The following is a 20,963-nucleotide window of genomic DNA, read 5'->3' as shown; positions in this document are numbered from 1 at the left end:
TGGCCCTATACTGGACTGGTTTATGCCTCATTTTAAGCCTAATTTTATGTCCTTTCAGTGTGCTAAAACTTAAAAAACAATGCAGTTTTCAATATAAAAACCATATTAATGTAAGTGACAAATTTACCGCAGGCGGATGCGGTAATGGTGCTTTTTGGCAATGTTTTTAAAGCCATATTATAACATTTGCTGAGGAAGACGCCCTCACTGAATTTTTAAAATTCCTTTTTTACACGATTAAATTGTACTTTATTAAACCAATATACCCTGCAAAAATCAAGACTCTAAGTGTTGTAGTTTTGTCAAAATCCGTGATTTTGAATTAAAGGCTGATTCAGCGCTTTATTATTATGATGGAATTATTAGTCGAACGCATACACGATGTTCATAACACACAGTACGTCACGGCGTGCGGGACGGTGATATACACAACAAAGGGTCGTACCACAACATGACCGAAGGAGTGAGTACGTATTGGCGTGTTACATGTGCGCTGGTAGTAAATTCCAATTTTCTTTGCTTTGCCGTAGTTGTTCGGCTCAAAAATAAAAGGGATATATCTGACAGTAAAAGATAACATTTTATGGCAAAGAAATGCTAATCTATTTTGTTTGAAAATGTTATAATATTGCTAATATTTCCAACATGGTCATGTCTTTTGGCACCGGCTGTACATTCTTTCTTATGTATCTTGTCAGATGAAATCTGTCATCTTGACCATTTTGGCATCACTAGAACACAACTCTCTCTCTCCCTCTCTCTGGGTCAGATGGCGCAGGATTGCGCTGCTGTGGTCTTCACAAGAGTACGCCATCTACTTCTATCAAAAGCCAAACGTGTTGCACCATACATTCCGTGTGATGAAACGTTCTTCACATCATTTGTCCCAGATGTTGATGACGTCCCCTTCCACGATGGCCTTCCACAGCTCCCTGAAGAATCTGCTTCTCAACTCCACCATCCTTTCTTACAATGTGGCCAAAGTAGTGCAATTTCCTCTCAATGATGGACTTCGATGTTTAAGTCTGTGCCAATCTTATTCAGGACCCAGATATTTGTTTTCTTGTCTTTCCAAGATACTCCCAACAGCCTCCTATAGCACCACATCTCAAATGCATCTATCTTCTTCCTGTCATTCTTTGTCATTGCCCAGGATTCGCAACCGCATGTAGCAATTGAGAAGACTGTTGCACAGAGTAACCGTACCTTGAGGTTGATTGATAAACCACGACTCTTCCAGATCTTTGACATACTCTGAGTTGTTGTCCTTGCCATAGCTAATCTTCTTTTGATCTCGGATCTGCTATCACCTTTGTTGTCTATCATTGAACCCAGGTATTCAAATTGTTTAACCTCCTCGATCTTTTGACCATCTATCGCAAAGTCCTCTCCAGTTCCATTTCTATCAATAACCATTACTTTAGTCTTCTTGGCATTTAGCAGAAGGCCTTTCTCCTCACTGGCTTCCTTGATGCATTTCAAAAGTGCCAGCAGTTCCTCTCTACTGCTGCATATTAGGGTGGTATCATCAGCATAGCGTAGATTTGTGATACTGCTACCTGTGTAACACAACATGTGTTATGATTTTCCTTTGTAAGTTGCACCAGTTTGAGGTTACATGCATTGTACATTTCTTAGCTGTATGCAATTTAAAAAAACAGCTGTTTTTAGCCAAAGTGGATTGATTTGACACTGAAATTTTTGGAAGAATTCAGAAAAATTATCAAAATATGTTTACAAAAATTGTTCAGATTTTTCTAGCTTTCTCTGATTTTTAGGGTAATCCCCTAAATGCCACTAACCCTAACAGGTTTGTTACCTACAGCAGATAATACAATTGCAATTACAATTTTTTTTAAAATAATGATCAAAGCATATTATAATATTCTTACACTTCTCTGGCATTTAACAAAATACTGGTGCCAAGCTTTCACTTCAATTCTCTGAGAAATTGGTCAACTAATGGTATATTCAACTAAGTATTGTATAGCAACACCATGAATTTCAAATCCTGTGAAAAGAGTTTGGACCCATAACTTTACCATGTACCAGTGTGAAGCTGTTAGAATTCATGATGTTACTGTATGGTATTGGAAAACCATGATTTTATGAGACTATCATATTTTTCAAGAATACTGTGTTCTGTCTGCATAAATTGCATAGTATACTGTAAAAGTCAATATTTTCGCTAGAAGATATTTTCACGATTTTGAAGATTTTGTCAATTGCGCGAGAATTAAATTTCGCGGTTTTGATATTGATACAATAGAAACCTAATGCAAAAGGTTATTTCCGCGAGTTTTTATTTTCACGATTTTATGTCCACTCGCGAAATTCGCGAAAATAAATTCAAATTTCTACTTTTACAGTATACACCTACCTATTCTGTATAACATGCAAAGTGACATGATTCATGGCAATTAAATACAATAAAATATTCTGTGTATATATATATATATATATATATACATTTAAATTTGAAACTTAATTTAATATAATTTATGGGAAGAAACAGTAAACCTGTATAAAAACTGTTGGTTGATATTCTAAACACACTAATAATCTTGTATCAGATTTGCACCACTCCAATCCCGGGGGGGGGGGGGGGAACTCAGTACAAATGACCATACGGGGACGTGCCGCAAACATGGGTAGCATTTTCGGCCTTCTGGTATATCAATGACCCCTTTTTCAAAGCCTATTTTGGTATATGAATGGGTCCTTTTTTCAAAATTTTCTCAATTTTTTCGAAAAACAGCCCAATTTTTCCTTAATCTAGCCAAAATTTTCAAAATTTTCCCAAAATTTTGGGAAAATTTGTAAAAGCTAAGACAATTTTGGTTAAATTCGGCCGACAATTTTGACTTTTGATATATCAATGGGTCCAAATTTCTTGAAAAGTTGGTATATTTATGGGTCCACTTCCAAAATCTCAGCGGCATGTCCCTACCCAAACCAAACTTGAGTACCCCCCCCCCGGGCTCCAATCATCTTTCACTGATATCTGTTTCACCATATACCAAGATGAAGAGATGTACTCATGGGTAATCACCAAGGACATGGAAAACAAAATCAATGCCTTTGCAACATCTTGCTACAGAGTCATGTTATAAATCAAGCGTGTGGATCGGATTCCAAATGAAACCATCTACAATCTGACCAACACCACTCCACTGGTTGCCAGAGTCAAGATTCATCAACTCAAATTTCTCGGCCATATACTGCGTCTTGAAGACGGCGAGCCTGTGGAAGAATATGCCCTTTATATTCCACCACATGGGAAGAGGAAACCGGGACGGTCAAGCACACTGTACTTACAGTATGTCTGGCACCTCCTGGGAGATACTGAAGGGATGTTGCAGCCAAACAAAATTGTTTCACTTGCCCAAGATCGCAATAGTTGGAGAAAGCTTGTAGTCGCCTGCTCCGCAGCCGACTGATGATGATGATGACTCAAAAGCAACAAGTGGTGTCTCACACACATGTCTTAATTGCATCTTAAAATAACCTGTTTGCTTACATTTTGCACTTTCAAAGGAACTAGTCAGTCTCAGACCTACGCTCAAATGGGAAATGGTGTCCACTTTATATCTCAAAATATCACCTCAAATTATTCAGTCACCTGTTCAAATAACTCCATTTGAAATTCACACTCCCTGTGTGGAAGATTAAGATTGTATCTTCCATAGGGGGTATATGGATTTCAACTGGAATAGCCTTGTTGAGTCTTAGAGCAGTTTGGTTTTGCCATTTTTCAAAGTATCATATAATTATTACATGTTGTGACATCATTAAATTTGTAAATAATACAACCGAAACCAAATTTTAATACAAAGAGATGTAAATGTGTAAATCAGGTCAGCAACAACAAACAAACCCATTCTACATGATTTGGTCAAATTGTCATTACTGTTATCACACTTTGGAAGAAGGACATATTCAATATTATTTATAGCAAGTTTTTATCACAAATTACATTTCCAACTTGCTGTCATGGTGAAATGACATTGAACAACAAGCAGCACAATTTAACTACCGCTTGGATAACTTTGTCATCGCTTTCTACAAATGAGTTAATTGAAATGCATAGGCCCTATGGAAGACACGCCCTTATTATTCCACACAGGGAGTGTGAATGGGTGACGCCATTAGAAATTCACACCCCTGTGTGGGAGATTAAGGTCATGTCTTCAATAGGGGGTGTATGGATTTCAGCTGGAATAGCCCAATCAGCTTGTGTAAATGAACTCCTTGACTCTGTGACAGAAAGACATATCTCCATCAGATACTGTGCATATTGAGTTCACCTATATGCCCAGTGCAAACATTCATATATATATATAGAGCCTGTACTGTACATTGAGTGAAATCGTACACATCACAGCAATCATACACACATCAGCTAATGGAGATACGCCTTTCTGCTGCTGAGTAATCAAACTTGATATCACATTGTGACGTAGGTCTGAAGATTATACACATACGTTAAAAATGCAGTTATAATTTGAGTTGATACATAGCTAGATGTGTAAATATCACAAATCTGAATTCATTTGTTCAAATCCCAAGTTGTCACTTAAGTCTAGACTGTAACCTGTTATACCTTGGTAGAAATGACGTCATCACACTGATTCCTATGTCATAAGTAATTTGACCTATTTTGATCATATTGCATTTGATTATTTCATTCTTCAGAGACCGTCTGGTGTTTCTGAATCCCCATCAGCGCTGTAATAATTAGGACCATTCACCTAAGAGTGAGAAAAACAGACAATAATATAATTAGTCCTTACTAGCGGTCACCCGTCTTTCGCTGTCACTGTCTTTTGCGGTACTGATGTTTTATATTCTTGTTAATGTACTGGTCAGGTGTAATGGTCAGGTACAATACCAGTATTTGAGATAATTTTCTTACACCCCAATTTGAAAGTTATGATATAATTTCACCTGGTGCATAATGTATAATTTTGTAGAACACTTACTTTCAACATGGGCCAAAATATTTTGAACAGACACTGATTACCTGTGAGTTATGGTGAGCCTTACCAGACTTGTACCTACATTGCTAAAACGTCACCCATTTTTCTTAATCATCTGTCTCTATGGGACAGCAAATTGTCAAAAGTTGCAAGGAAAATCTTCAAAAGTCACCCATTTGGGCTACATGTACCAAATTGCAGTTTGGCAACCCTGATTAATTTGGGTGATTTGGAAACTTGGATATTCTTTCACTGGTCCTTCAACACAAAAGCATCAAACACTTGATTCAATAAACAAACACTTGACTGTTGACAATAGGTTCTCTATAAAAAGCAGTCATCCTTTAAGTTTGAACACTGACATGATAATGTTGATAAATTAGTTGAATAAACAATACATGTTAATTACTCAAGTGAGATTCTATTGTGTAATGGTATGAGTGACCCAATATCAGACCAGACATAGGATTTGCAGGTCTTCATGTTAAACAGCATGACTGTATTGTAGTGTATTGAGACTGTTTACTCAGTGTTTACTCAGTGCTTAGCATGCAGGGAGCTTTCAGTGCTTTTGAAACTAATTACCTTAATTTGACACGCTTAACGTAAACAAAAACAAAATTCGACGTTTTATTGAAGTGTGCACGACCTTGTTCTTCGCATCGCAAAAGTCTGTTTTCCAAAATAATGTAAACTGTAAAAGTTTTTAGCCTCACCAATCTGCCAGTTTCAGTAATTTATTATAGATTTCAGAGGAGTAGGTCAGATTTTTTTAATGAAAGGAGGGTCCTAAATGCATTTGAATTGTCATACCTTTAAGGGTAGACGAGGTATTGTTGGTCGAAGCAACCTAAAAATCGATTTTCATTATCTAGACCAATATATTATTGAAAATTAACACCTTGATGTTTTGCAAAAGTTCATTCTACAAACCGTATACTTTGCAAACTTGCTTAATTTATTGTTGTTAATGAGTTATGTACGCTTTTACAAAAGTGTTGTTGTTTCAGCCCTCTTTACAACGTAACTCAAGAACCGCAGCACCTATAAAAGTATATCTGTGATATTTTAATTCTTCTACACGCTCGCTATGAATTGCGCAATGCAGTTTTTGCCAAAGCTCACTACCATTCGTAAGATGCTGTGAACTACCAAATCACAACAATTTAAAATATAATAACCTTAAAGAGGTCTGATTACAAAACAAAAATTTTAGATAAAACATTAATTTGACTAGGCTTTTGGTAAAGGGGATTTTGCATATCGTTATGATTTTTGCAGAATGTCATATAAGTATGTGCCTTATATAGAAAGATTTGAATTCTTAATCTCAATAAAGAAATATTTACCTCTGCAATTTTCAGCTGTTTTAATACTACTACAGCTTTCGTGAGCGGAATGACCCAATTGTGCACTCCTGAAGTGCAATGCAGCACCTTGTCTCGGTCCCAGCCGGTTTGTGTTCCTTTGTCACTAAACAAACCGTCTGGCGACAAACCCAAATTTTCAATTGGCTATAGCTGATGAATTAGGGCGTGACTTGTGTAAGTGACGTAAGTGACACAAACATCATACTTTGTAGATACATGTACCACAAACGCAAAATGTACGCTATCTTGCAGCCACTGAGGCGCCAATTGTCTGATATTGCCTTTCATGTCAGCGACTCGCAACACGCACTCACATACATTGTGTTGATTAATACGGGGATTTATATCACCGCATGGCTGTCCATCACTTGCCTTATATGGCAACAAAATATTTTACGGAGTTAATTTAGCCAATCAGGAAAGATGTTTCATGAGGTTGTCGCCAGACGGTTTGTTTAGTGACGAAGGAGCACAAATCGGCTAGGACCTAGACTATGCAGCACCTGTCCTTGTTCACACATATCGGCTAGGACCTAGACTATGCAGCACCTATCCTTGTTCACACATATCGGCTAGGACCTAGACTATGCAGCACCTGTCCTTGTTCACACATATCGGCTAGGACCTAGACTATGCAGCACCTGTCCTTGTTCACACATATTGGCTAGGACCTAGACTATGCAGCACCTGTCCTTGTTCACACATATCGGCTAGGACCTAGACTATGCAGCACCTGTCCTTGTTCACACATATCGGCTAGGACCTAGACTATGCAGCACCTGTCCTTGTTCACACATATCGGCTAGGACCTAGACTATGCAGCACCTGTCCTTGTTCACACATTACGGCTAGGACCTAGACTATGCAGCACCTGTCCTTGTTCACACATATCGGCTAGGACCTAGACTATGCTGCACCTGTCCTTGTTCACACATTACGGCTAGGACCTAGACTATGCAGCACCTGTCCTTGTTCACACATATCGGCTAGGACCTAGACTATGCAGCACCTGTCCTTGTTCACACATATCGGCTAGGACCTAGACTATGCAGCACCTGTCCTTGTTCACACATATCGGCTAGGACCTAGACTATGCAGCACCTGTCCTTGTTCACACATTACGGCTAGGACCTAGACTATGCAGCACCTGTCCTTGTTCACACATATCGGCTGGGACCTAGACTATGCAGCACCTGTCCTTGTTCACACATTACGGCTAGGACCTAGACTATGCAGCACCTGTCCTTGTTCACACATATCGGCTAGGACCTAGACTATGCAGCACCTGTCCTTGTTCACACATTACGGCTAGGACCTAGACTATGCAGCACATGTCCTTGTTCACACATTAGTACCTAGACTATGCAACACCTGTCCTTGTTCACACATATCGGCTAGGACCTAGACTATGCAGCACCTGTCCTTGTTCACACATATCGGCTAGGACCTAGACTATGCAGCACCTGTCCTTGTTCACACATATCGGCTAGGACCTAGACTATGCAGCACCTGTCCTTGTTCACACATCACGGCGAGGACCTAGACTATGCAGCACCTGTCCTTGTTCACACATATCGGCTAGGACCTAGACTATGCAGCACCTGTCCTTGTTCACACATATCGGCTAGGACCTAGACTATGCAGCACCTGTCCTTGTTCACACATATCGGCTAGGACCTAGACTATGCAGCACCTGTCCTTGTTCACACATTACGGCTAGGACCTAGACTATGCAGCACCTGTCCTTGTTCACACATATCGGCTAGGACCTAGACTATGCAGCACCTGTCCTTGTTCACACATTACGGCTAGGACCTAGACTATGCAGCACCTGTCCTTGTTCACACATATCGGCTAGGACCTAGACTATGCAGCACCTGTCCTTGTTCACACATATCGGCTAGGACCTAGACTATGCAGCACCTGTCCTTGTTCACACATATCGGCTAGGACCTAGACTATGCAGCACCTGTCCTTGTTCACACATTACGGCTAGGACCTAGACTATGCAGCACCTGTCCTTGTTCACACATATCGGCTAGGACCTAGACTATGCAGCACCTGTCCTTGTTCACACATTACGGCTAGGACCTAGACTATGCAGCACCTGTCCTTGTTCACACATATCGGCTAGGACCTAGACTATGCAGCACCTGTCCTTGTTCACACATTACGGCTAGGACCTAGACTATGATGTCCTTGTTCACACATTAGGACCTAGACTATGCAACACCTGTCCTTGTTCACACATTACGGCTAGGACCTAGACTATGCAGCACCTGTCCTTGTTCACACATATCGGCTAGGACCTAGACTATGCAGCACCTGTCCTTGTTCACACATATCGGCTAGGACCTAGACTATGCAGCACCTGTCCTTGTTCACACATATCGGCTAGGACCTAGACTATGCAGCACCTGTCCTTGTTCACACATATCGGCTAGGACCTAGACTATGCAGCACCTGTCCTTGTTCACACATTACGGCTAGGACCTAGACTATGCAGCACCTGTCCTTGTTCACACATATCGGCTAGGACCTAGACTATGCAGCACCTGTCCTTGTTCACACATTACGGCTAGGACCTAGACTATGCAGCACATGTCCTTGTTCACACATTAGGACCTAGACTATGCAACACCTGTCCTTGTTCACACATTACGGCTAGGACCTAGACTATGCAGCACCTGTCCTTGTTCACACATATCGGCTAGGACCTAGACTATGCAGCACCTGTCCTTGTTCACACATATCGGCTAGGACCTAGACTATGCAGCACCTGTCCTTGTTCACACATATCGGCTAGGACCTAGACTATGCAGCACCTGTCCTTGTTCACACATATCGGCTAGGACCTAGACTATGCAGCACCTGTCCTTGTTCACACATATCGGCTAGGACCTAGACTATGCAGCACCTGTCCTTGTTCACACATTACGGCTAGGACCTAGACTATGCAGCACATGTCCTTGTTCACACATTAGGACCTAGACTATGCAACACCTGTCCTTGTTCACACATTACGGCTAGGACCTAGACTATGCAGCACCTGTCCTTGTTCACACATATCGGCTAGGACCTAGACTATGCAGCACCTGTCCTTGTTCACACATTAGGACCTAGACTATGCAGCACCTGTCCTTCTTCACACATTAGGACCTAGACTATGCAGCACCTGTCCTTGTTCACACATATCGGCTAGGACCTAGACTATGCAGCACCTGTCCTTGTTCACACATATCGGCTAGGACCTAGACTATGCAGCACCTGTCCTTGTTCACACATATCGGCTAGGACCTAGACTATGCAGCACCTGTCCTTGTTCACACATTACGGCTAGGACCTAGACTATGCAGCACCTGTCCTTGTTCACACATTACGGTCATTTGTGGTGGATGGTCACAATTATTGGTAAACAGAATCATTGGGCTATTCTAGTTTAAATCCATACATTACACCCGCTATGGAAAACATGACGTTAATCTCTCACATAGGGGGTGTGGATTTCAAATGGAGTCACTCATTCAGGTAACCCCCATTTGAAATTCACACTCCCTGTGTGGAAGATTAAGGTCATGTATTCCATAGGGGGTGTATGGATTTCAACTGGAATGTCTCTAACAGTGGTCATTATAGCAATCACAGTCATGACGATTCAGTGCTGACTAATTGGCCACTAAAAAAGTTGTGCAACTCTAGTGCACACCAGGTATTGACAGCCATATTGGTAACAAACAACCATGCTGACCTATAAGCTTTCATGGATTTACTTCTTACAGGCTGAGTCAAAGAGAAGTAAACTCATGTTTGAGTGGCTGTAACTAGAGATCTGTAAGGAATCTGATATAAATGAAAATATCATTGGAAAGAGCAAACTCTACTCGTCTAACTAAAAACAAGAATTATTGCAATTGCTCACAGTAAACTAAAGTTATACTTATTTGAATACAACTACCCATTTTTGTTGCTGCACACGGCTGATTGATTTTTATCCATTTCAATGTCAACGAATCAGCTAAGTCCTAACAGGATTTATTGTTGAAATGACAACGTTTGCTTTTAATTAATATTCAACAAACAGGATGTAATCCATGATGGCATTTGAATATCATGCCTTACCAATCAATAATAGGTACTTGGGAAGTGAAACCGTGTGCAGCTACGAAAATGGGTGGTTGTATTCAAATGAGTATAACTTAGTTTGCCTTAAGCAATTGCAACAATTCTTTTTTTTATTTAGACCTTTAGAATTTGCTCTGTCCAACGATATTTTCATTTTTCTCAGATTCCTTACAGATCTCTAGTTACAGCCCCTCAAACACGAGTTTACTTCTTTTTGATTCAACCTGTATCTGTGATGTGATCAAGCTAAATGAGCTCACTCATTTTGAGATACAGGTAATAATAGTGCTCAACTTCCTTTGTATTTTATTGTTCTGAGCAACACAAAAATGACCGTATCTCTGGAGCCGTAAGTCCAGTTGCAATGGGATTTGATCAAAATAAAGGGCTGTAAATGACCCATATAATGAACTTGAAAACTGAATTTTATATTTGCCCGACAAATGAGCCATTTTGCTTGACTAACCTGTAAGTCATGATCCAATACAAACGGTGGTATATCGAGTTGATCTGGGTGTATGCTATGGTACAGATAATGTACACCAGTTACATTGTGAACTTTGTCTTTGATGGGTGATGCTGTGAATGTCGTGAAGTACCATGTAACAAGCTGCAGATAAAACATAATAGAGGATTTGAGTATGGGCAATTATATCACACAAATGCTTTAAAGGAGTATTTCGTGATCCTAGCATCCTCTTTTTATGACATTTTTCAGTACATATCCACAAAAAAGCCTATTCCCAAAATTTCAGTTGATTCCGATTTTATGCGTTATGCGAGTTATGCATGATTATGTGTATTACACTGCTCCATAGACAATACGTTGTAATTTCGTTCTGGTGCACCAGAACGAAATTCAAATTTCAAGCGATATCTTTGCTAAACGAATTAATCTGCAAGAAATATTTTGTACATAAACATTATGTAGCCAGAGTATTCCAGTGATATAAAAATCTCAACTTTTTTGAGAAAAGTGGGGGATGAGGCTGTGGATCACGAAATGCCCTTTTAATTAATTAGCCATAACTACCAGATCACCCATCTTTCGCAGTTTGTAAAAGAAAAGACTCCATAATAGAGCATTTTTTGTTCCAGTTTTACTGAGTTTTTCAGAGAATTTCAGACTATTTTAGCCCCAAATGAAGGTGTGTGTTACTATTTGAGGTGCTAATGCGTGTGAAATGTGCAAAATTTGGCAATTTTACCCTATTTGGGCCCCAAATCACAGTGTTTTTCAAGCTAAAAAGGAAGATGCATAGAGCAATTATTGTTTTATTTTTCTTCTATTATGATTTTTGTGGGGATATCACCCCTTGCAAAAAGTTAGGGGGGACCCCTGTATTGCCACCTATGATAGGGGTACTCACCCTGGACCAAACTGTGGGATGGACAATGTAGAAAGACTTGAGATTCTTGCGATAACGGTTGTCTACAGCGTGATACACATCTTTCAGCCATGACAGTTCAGGTTGGTTGTCACCAGTGCTTAATGTATGGAAATAAACCGCTACATAATCTTGGTTCACTATTGGATCTAACACATGGATGAAGTATAGCAAAGCCTGAAATAAAATTAATATACAAGTTGCTATTATGAAACATCTTGCAGTGCAATCAACTTTTTATGGAATCTGTTACGTGTATAGTCCCACATACAATGTTATATAGACACAACCATAAAACCTGTTAGTACATTGGGCTATCCTAGTTGATATCCGTACACCCCCTATGGATGCCATGACCTAAATCTCCCACACAGGGGTGTAGATTCCAAATGGAATCGGCATTCAAGTAGCCCCATTTTAAATCTACACTCCCTGTGTAAAAGATTAAGGTTATGTCTTTCATAGGGGTTATGGATTTCAACTGAAATAGCCCATTGTGAGCTGTTGGCAATCATTAGAGCATTTTTGCCAATGGAAAAAAAAAAGATTCCTGATGACAGAATATATTTTTTAATCATAAAGCAATCCTGCCCAAGCCCCTTATTACAGTTTTTGTTAGAGAAGAACGGCAGTTGTTTACATTTTGAGAGCGTGCAGAGTGTAAACACAGAAGGGGGTTGTGATTGAACCGATAATCTTATTGGCCGATTACGCGTCAAAACGTTGGTCGGCGTGGTGAAGGGAACACAAAGCTTCACATAGGTTGCTCATTAACAGGGTGCTCGCATCAATCTGAGCAAGGGACTGCCATTCTTCTCTGATATCCAAAAAAATGTTGACATAATTATAACAAAGATATTATATACCCAAAGATTATGACTCACAATTGCACCATGTGTAACACTATGGTAAATCCGCTAACGGGTCACTCCATATGAAATCAAGGAGGCTCCCCACCTGACCCCCTCAGATTTGCTTTATATTTTAGTCATATGTTGTACCTGTAAAAAAATTAAAAACCTGCCAGTTTACAAAACATTACATTTTTTCTTGCATATTTAATGACCCTGTGACACAACACGCAATTACAGAATTTTTTTTTTTTTTTTACTTTTTGACAAATTGGGCATGCAGTTAGTGTGTATACAAGATTTCAGACCTCTCTCTCTTTTTATAAAGAAGGCACAGACTCTCAAAGATGAAATTTATTTAAAGGGCAACTTTTTAGTTCAAATTTAGACCCCCCTACTCCAACTTTAAATGGCTGTCACAGAAAATCCGTAAGAGCTACAGACCTCAAATTTGCAGGTTTTTAATTTTTTTACAGGTACAACATATGACTAAAATATAAAGCAAATCTGAGGGGGTCAGGTGGGGAGCCTCCTTGATTTCATATGGAGTGACCCTAAACATGGTTTGTCACTTATGGAGGGCAAAGATTACGACTCACAACTGCACCATGTGTAACACTATGGTAAATCCGCTACCATGGTTTGTCACTTATGGAGGGAAGATAACGTACCTACGGCATTCATCGGCAAGAGCCCGAAATGAAATGATAATTTGTGTCTTCAAGCTTGTGCATTTCAAAGGTTTACACATGCAGTGCTTTAGCAAGCGTTTTTGCCTAAACATGTTAAACAGAATGCAAATAGTTTACCGGTCCCATAGCGAAATAAGGCCAAAAAGAAAAAAAAAAGGTTTGTCTCAAAGCGTGCGCGCGCGTTTGTAAAATCGCACGATTTGAAAAAAAAATGAAATGTGGAAATTTTTTTTATTTCAAAATTTTTTTTATAGTTTTTCCAGAAAATAAAATTTTTTTTAAAAATCGCATTTCGCATTTGATTTTAAATTTCTCGTGAGCTTTGAGACAAACCTTCTTTTTTTTTTGGCCTAATCTGGAGGTACATTAATCATGGCAGAGTTGGTACTCTTTGCTTCTACCTCATTGATTTCTACTTACTTTATCTAGATCAATAATGGAAGCAGGGAAATTTCTAGCCACAAATATAACGATTGGTCTGCCAAATATATCTGTACCGGTCTGATATATGCATCGATGGGCTGCTATGTCAGATAGGTCCTCTGTTCTAGCACGTCTCAGTAACCTCTCATATCTAAACAGACAAACCAAGGTACCATCAAATTAAATCTATTTAGTGCATTATTGAAAACTGCTATTTTTATACAATTTGCTTTCACTTCAGGTGAGAAAAGTAAAAAATTTAATTTGGCATATTTTAAAAGGCATACAACTGTAAAAGAGATGATATTTTGCTCTTCTTCTTATTTCATGTGAAATCTTTTTGCAGATCCTGTAAAAGCAAAGATAAAAGCAATGAATACTACAAAGGAAAGCTATTGGCCAATAGGACATGTCCATAATAATGTGGAAAACATACTGGCTAGACAAATCTCGTCAAATATCTCAGGAACAGCCTCCATGTTAGTGAACACATGTTATTTCACATGCTTCAATGTCAACCCCATTAATGCTCTGCATGCTAGCATGCGCTTCAACGAAAAAAGTTCAGGTTTTGAAATATTTTCTCAAAATATCAAGAGCTATCTTAAGAACTACTGGATCAATACTAGGCATGTTTGTACTCATTTTAATGCATTTTTCATACTGATTCCAAATATGGTCATGAAAATTTACATTTCTGAAATTTTTGAATTAAAAAAAAATTGAAACTTGTCGTCTGCAGTCGACACCCGCGTGAAGAGAGTTAAACATAAAGTCATCAAGCTTACCTTCTTCTGAGGTCTATCTCTGACTCCAGGGGTGTGGCAGCTTTGTTGCCTCGTTGTTTCTTGATCCTATCAGGATCAGCCTCCATATTAGTGAATGCATGTTGTCCCACGTGCATCTTGGAGAGTTCCTCTTCCCACTTCTCTTCTGCTTCCTCACCGTCAGAATCTTCCCCATTCTCTGTTTAACAAAATAAGGTGGGATGTTGGATTGGTGAGGGGAAGGGGAAAGCAGGCCCATTGTACTGGGGGAGGGGGAAGGGATCACATCTTAAGGGATCAAGTTCGAGACCATACAAAGGCAAAAGATAGCCCATTTCAAGAAGTTGCCTTTATTAGAGGAGCACAGTGTAAAAATATAATTTACTTGCATACTTCATGTGTATTATGTGTGACCGAGTACAGTGGCGTACCGTGGCCGCCCCTTCCCCGGGGGGCTGAAGACAATCCAATTTTGCCGCCCCTTCCTCAACAGCCCGAAAAGGTTGCCCCAATTTTTATTACGGTCGTTTGAAAAAGTGAAGAGCAAAAAAAACAAAAAAAAACAACACATTTTGATGTATAGTACAATTTTTTCACACTTTCCGCCCTTTTTCTTTACTAATTCTTTTTGCCGCCTTCTTCTTCCGCCGCCCTCTTTTTGCCGCCCTTCTTCTTCACCGCCCCCTTCGTTTTGGCCGCCCCTGCTTTGACCCGAGGGGCTGGCGCCCAAAAAAATACGTGCATGGAGTAGGGAGGGGGAGATTCCACTAGGTCATATCTTAGGGGATCACGCTTTGATACAAAGATAAAAGATAACCCAATTCAATAGGTTGCCTCAAGCTACTTCAATGTAAATATAAAACTCCCATACGTAGCATGTATTTTCTACAAACAGCGCCTATCTTAATTATGGCTATTTCCATGGAGTTTTAATCAAATTGGAGCGATTTACAATTTGGCTTGTACATGCCCTGTGGCTTTAGTGGACTTCCCACACCTTTATTTCCAGCATTTGCCCAATCAGATATAAATTACTCCCTATTCCAGAAAAATACAGTACTGATTTGTTTGGATTTAACAAATATTATACTGTTTTGCGAAATGAAATAACTATAGCTAAATCCTAATCCTTGAGTTAGTTCTAACTGGCAATGAAAGTCAAATTTTAATAATTGGTCAATTTTGTGAAATAAGGGCCAAAGACATGCTTTTTAGGGCATTTTTCATATGCTATGACAATAAAGTCAAAAGACTTGTACAAAGACTAATTTCCAGTTATGCATTCTAATTTTTGGAAAATGTGTTTTATAAACTTCTTCATAACCAAATATCAAAACTAACATAAAATATTAACATTATGAGCTAACCCTTAGACTTAGTGCTTAGACTTGTTCCATGTCTTAAAATTTTGTGACTACAATTGTAAGAAAACATGCAAAATTGCATGTTTTTGGCCAATTTTCCCTCAAATTGGAAACATATTAAAATTTGACTTATATTGCCGGTAATAACCACAGCAGCAAAAGGGAGTATCCCATCATGCAGTCTCTCTGCTTGCTGCATAGCAAATGTATACAAAATATAAACACGAGCCGCTTAGATATTGAGAGCTATGGATTGTTTCACAATACTTTAAAGATCATATTTTTTCCAAACAAAGGTCTAAGCTCCCCTGATATAAGCGAGTAATTGAAAGTTGAAGTGAGGGATTTTGTGTACACTTTCTATGTCATGTGCATTTCTACTATGGTACTGCAGAGCATGATGGGATACACCTATCAGCTTCTGTGGGTAATAACTAACCAAAGGATTAGGATTTAGCTATATTTCATGTGAACAAGGATAATTAATTCCAGAAAATTAGTGCAGTGAGTAAATTTTTAGCAAAAATATGACCCTTGACCTCAACATCCTTTGGATCACCTTAAGGTTAGCAACTATTTTAAACTGTTGCAATTTGATAGTTCACAGCATCTTGCAAATGGTAGTGAACTTTGGCAAAAATTGCATTGATCATTTCATAGCGAGTGTGTAGAAGAATTCAAATATCACAGATACTTTTGTAGGTCCTGTGGTTCTTGAGTTATGTTGTAAAGAGGGCTGAAACAGCAACACTTTTGTAAAACGTACATAACTCATTAACAACAATAAATCAAGCAAGTTTTCAAAGTATATGATTTGTAGAATGAACTTTTGCAAAACATCAAAGTGTTATTTTTCAATAATATATTGATTTAGATAATGAAAATCAAATTTTCGGCTGCTTCAACCAACAATACCTAGTCTACTCATTATATACTCATCGCTACATGTTCCTGCTATCAAACGTAGACATGGGTAAAAACCAGTAAAAATCATCTAGCCATCAGGGGTGTAGCAAGAGCCTCGGGGGCAATGGACAAGAAGCAGTGCGAGGCCCTATCCCTAACCCACTTCATTTTCCCTTAGGCCCCTGAACCCTGGGGCCCCTGACTACCCTGTCCACCTGCTTGCTAAGCCCCTGCTAACCATGGACACACCTGGTCAAACTGCAGCGAACCGTGGACTTTTCATATATAGCCGTCTATGGGATACATATATTACGTATAGCATCAAATGTATATTCATAACATGTAGGCTAACTGCAACCGGAATTGCTCAAAAGACATATATCTGGCTGCACGGATGTAGTCATATGTAACAATGATCATTTGGTGTCTATTTTAATAAAAGTAGCAGAATTTATGTGAGAAAAATAATTATTTATTAATTTGTAAAATTCTATGCTGCCAAACTATTTTCCAATCTGGTAATACTGCCAGGTTACTGCGGAGACATATTGATGAAACAGGTGTTCAGGGTCACAACATCACAACAAAATTAGGTCTTATACTCACAGGAACCTTTGATAATATTATGTGCCCTGAAAATGTTGCTTTAAATTTACAATGTGGCAAAATAATGGTAAAAAAAGTTTTAAAAAAAATAGGCTCAAGAAGTAGGGTCAGTCGGTTAAGGACAACCAAACAACTTTTTTTAAAGCCTAAGTTAAATTACAAGAAAAACAAAACCTAACTACATTACACCCCATAGGGAGGGTGGGTTAGTGTGGTGGTCTTCTCACTCGCTTCTCACCACTGTGGCCTGGGTTCAATTCCCCGCAGGGCCACTTGTGAGTTTGGTTGCCGATCCATGTTCGTCCTCGCAGGTTTTTCTCTCCTGCATCTAAAATCGGACCTCTCCCCATATCCCTGTCCCGTCATATCCGGATGGCATCCCTTGAATTTAGTAGCCTCTGAGCACTATTAGGCTTAGCCTGGCTTCAGCCAAATGTTATAAATAAAAATATAAATAAAAAGACACATACCGTACACCCAAATATAAGCACATAATGCATACTTATTACATACACCTACTTCATTAGCATACACACCCCCACACATACATATCTTATACTCACACCATCACACACACAACATATACACACACCCACACACCCACCCCTATGCACCCCCATATACTAGTAAAGACCAGCAAATAAAGACCGAGACCTAGAATTGTACGTTTTTAAACAAGGGCTTTTTAACCTCATACTCTGCGACAAACCATGGACCCCATACCAGCAAATGAGATACATGTGGTATTGTCACGGAGGTATAAGTGCGTTATAGACCTGACGGGGAAGTCCTCTTTTGGTCTATACACTAGCGCGCTCGCCTCTTAATACCAGGGTCGTGGGTTCAGAGTCCCGGCAGGACCGGAGGTGGCTCGAGGAGGCGCAGGATACTTTCGTGAGCGGTTTGTGACAGTATCATGCATTTTTACATTGTTTGCAATACACTAGTGGGGAAAGGAACAAAAGACATCTGTAGTTGAAGGTTGTCCATGGTTATCGGAGTATATCCAAGGACTCTCGAGTAATAATAAACTATAGGATAAGCCACACGTTTGCGCAAATGAAATCAGTCACATACTCAATGCGCAATCATGCATGTGGCGGCATGTATTGTGGAAGAGCTGATGCATATTCTTGTTGTTCGGTTAAGGGATCTGGAATGAGCGTTTTGACAGTATTTTTTGTGGGACATGAGAACACATCAGACATATCGAATTACATTCTGAATACGAAGAATGTCTTTCTGATATCAAATAATTTTCATTTTTTGAAATTCACGGTATAATACAAATTTTATGACAAATTATTAAAATTTGATATTTTTCACATTTTTGATATATAACTGTTACAGTCCTCGAAGTAAATTTTTATAAATTTAATGATATAGTCTTAAAGTGTATGTAGCTGGGAGAAAAAGCCGACGATCAATTGAAAATTTTGACTTTTCATATTGAATATATGGATTTTTTCCCCAAAAAGACCTAATTTTTTGTGTTTTGGGAAAAAAATCCATACCTTCAATACGAAAGGTCAAAATTTTCAATTGATCGTCGGCTTTTCATCCCACCTACATACACTTTAAATATAAATCATCAGATTTATAAAGTTTACTTCGAGTACTGTTAAATATCAAAAATATCAATTTTTAATCATTTGCCATAAAATGTGTATTACATTGCAAAATTATTTGATATCAGAAGGGCATTCTTCATATTCAGAATGCAATTCGATATTTCTGATGTGCTCTAATGTCCCACAATAAATACTGTCCAAACGTTCATACCCCACCCCTTAAAAAATCTTAACAAAGGAAAATGACCAAATTTTCCTGTGTCTTTCCATTACCATCACATTTTGAAAGACCAAGTAGTGGAGGTATTAGGAAAATATGCTAGGAAAATATTTTAACCGATGCCCCTGTTGATATTGGCTAAATAAGCTGTATTTTTTCCGGAAAGGGTCCGAATTAATGGCAGTCAACGTTCGCCATCTTGGAAAAATTTAGTGTACCAAACTGCCCAGCAACTGTCAATTAAAATACGGGACAAGTCTATTTCACTATTAAGTAGTAAGCACAACTTTGTTGTGGCAACTGTCAATCAACCTCCCAATTGTCATTGTTTGCTGGCATTTACAAATGCACCCCCACACGCCAGCACACGCCTACACACACATCCCAGCATACGCCCACCACGCACACCATAAAGATCTTCCTGATGACATGAGGCGACCTTTACATAAGGCACTGTTGGCAACCTACCCATTGACCCACCAATAGTTCCCATGATGCGGATCTGTCTCTCTGCTATCACTGGTTCCCCATCCTGATTACCTACATTCTCTGGTAGTAAATCTATGGCCCATTGCTCTTCTATGGTATTACGTGGGAAATATAACGGAAGCAGATCTTGATAGATATCCTAGAAGAGACACAACAAGTACATTAGTAAACTACACAGTGACCCCTCAAGTGACCCCTTGATGACCTGTTGACATGATACATGTCATGTACCCAAAGGCTATTGTGCCCAAGTCACATTGAAATTCATTCATACACTCTTAGATAGCGAGAACCAATCAGAAAAATTCAAACCATGAATTGATTGTGTCTAATTGCACTCTGCGTACTACGCGCAGTGCTTTCGCGTGCGTTCGCGTCTCGTAGGCTTGATTCATTTTTCAGGCGGGTTGATGCATTAATATTTTTAGAGATAATTTTGTTATAAAAACAGCAAATATCTTGTGTTTTTTCTTCTCGTGTATGAAATAGGTTAATGCACTTTCGTATTACTTGTTAGTCTAATGCACTCCCCCTTCGGGCCTCGTGCATTAGGCGCATCAACATCAGCGTCGTGCATTATTTTGTCTAATTCCTCTCCCAACAAGTAATACGCGTTCATTATAACCTATAATCAAAAATCAACAAAGAACTCATGGTTAACATTATTATAACATTTTTGGTATATGGATAGGTCGTTATGTGACTGGACACTACGAATCAGCCGTAAAGTCGGCCCCGGTCATTTTGTTTTATTTCATGTTTAGAAAATATATATCATAAGCTTCAAAATAGTATATCATTTGACTTCAAACGATATCCATAAGCGGAGTTATGGTTTGTTGAACTCTGCTCCTTCAACAAAATGGTATATTTTTTTCGGTTCTACATGTGTCTCTTTTTCCACATTGCTGGTAATAAAGTCATAATTGGCGGTCATTTCACATGATCCCCAAGTCAACGCGGTTCAGGAATGTCCTCTCATTGTTATTGTTGGTTATACATACCTAGACAAAATACAATGCAATTGTAACCCACCACTTGAACAGGATTTAGCCATAGCAAACAAAGAGTAGAGCTATTTAATGATTCTATGTAGAAGATTATTATCCTCTTCAGCAATAGGATTATTGACTGGTTTAAACGCTATCAAATGAGAAACATGTCGTGCCTAATTGAAACACATATGAATACGACCTTCACACACATTTTGCACTG

At 39.0% G+C, this 20,963-nt stretch overlaps 1 protein-coding gene across 2 annotated transcripts in view; it reads right to left on the bottom strand.

Annotated features, from left to right (window-relative positions):
* Nucleotides 1-639: 639 nt before the first annotated feature.
* Nucleotides 640-20,963, bottom strand: part of LOC140157557 (protein GDAP2 homolog) — a 41,640-nt gene continuing 21,316 nt past the window's right edge. The window contains exons 7-12 of one of the 2 annotated variants that reach the window (XM_072180786.1): nt 19,728-19,887; nt 14,614-14,791; nt 13,823-13,976; nt 11,842-12,036; nt 10,938-11,081; nt 640-4,751 (exon numbers count right to left, since the gene is read on the bottom strand). In XM_072180786.1, coding sequence (XP_072036887.1) covers nt 4,692-4,751; nt 10,938-11,081; nt 11,842-12,036; nt 13,823-13,976; nt 14,614-14,791; nt 19,728-19,887 — 891 coding nt within the window. In that variant the 3' untranslated portion in view covers nt 640-4,691. The remainder of the gene's footprint in view (nt 4,752-10,937; nt 11,082-11,841; nt 12,037-13,822; nt 13,977-14,613; nt 14,792-19,727; nt 19,888-20,963) is intronic. The other variant, XM_072180788.1, reaches the window with a different exon arrangement.

Source organism: Amphiura filiformis, chromosome 7 (assembly GCF_039555335.1).
Source record: "Amphiura filiformis chromosome 7, Afil_fr2py, whole genome shotgun sequence".
In the NCBI taxonomy this organism is placed as follows: Eukaryota; Metazoa; Echinodermata; class Ophiuroidea; order Amphilepidida; family Amphiuridae; genus Amphiura; species Amphiura filiformis.
This window is presented reverse-complemented; position numbering and strand designations above follow the sequence as displayed.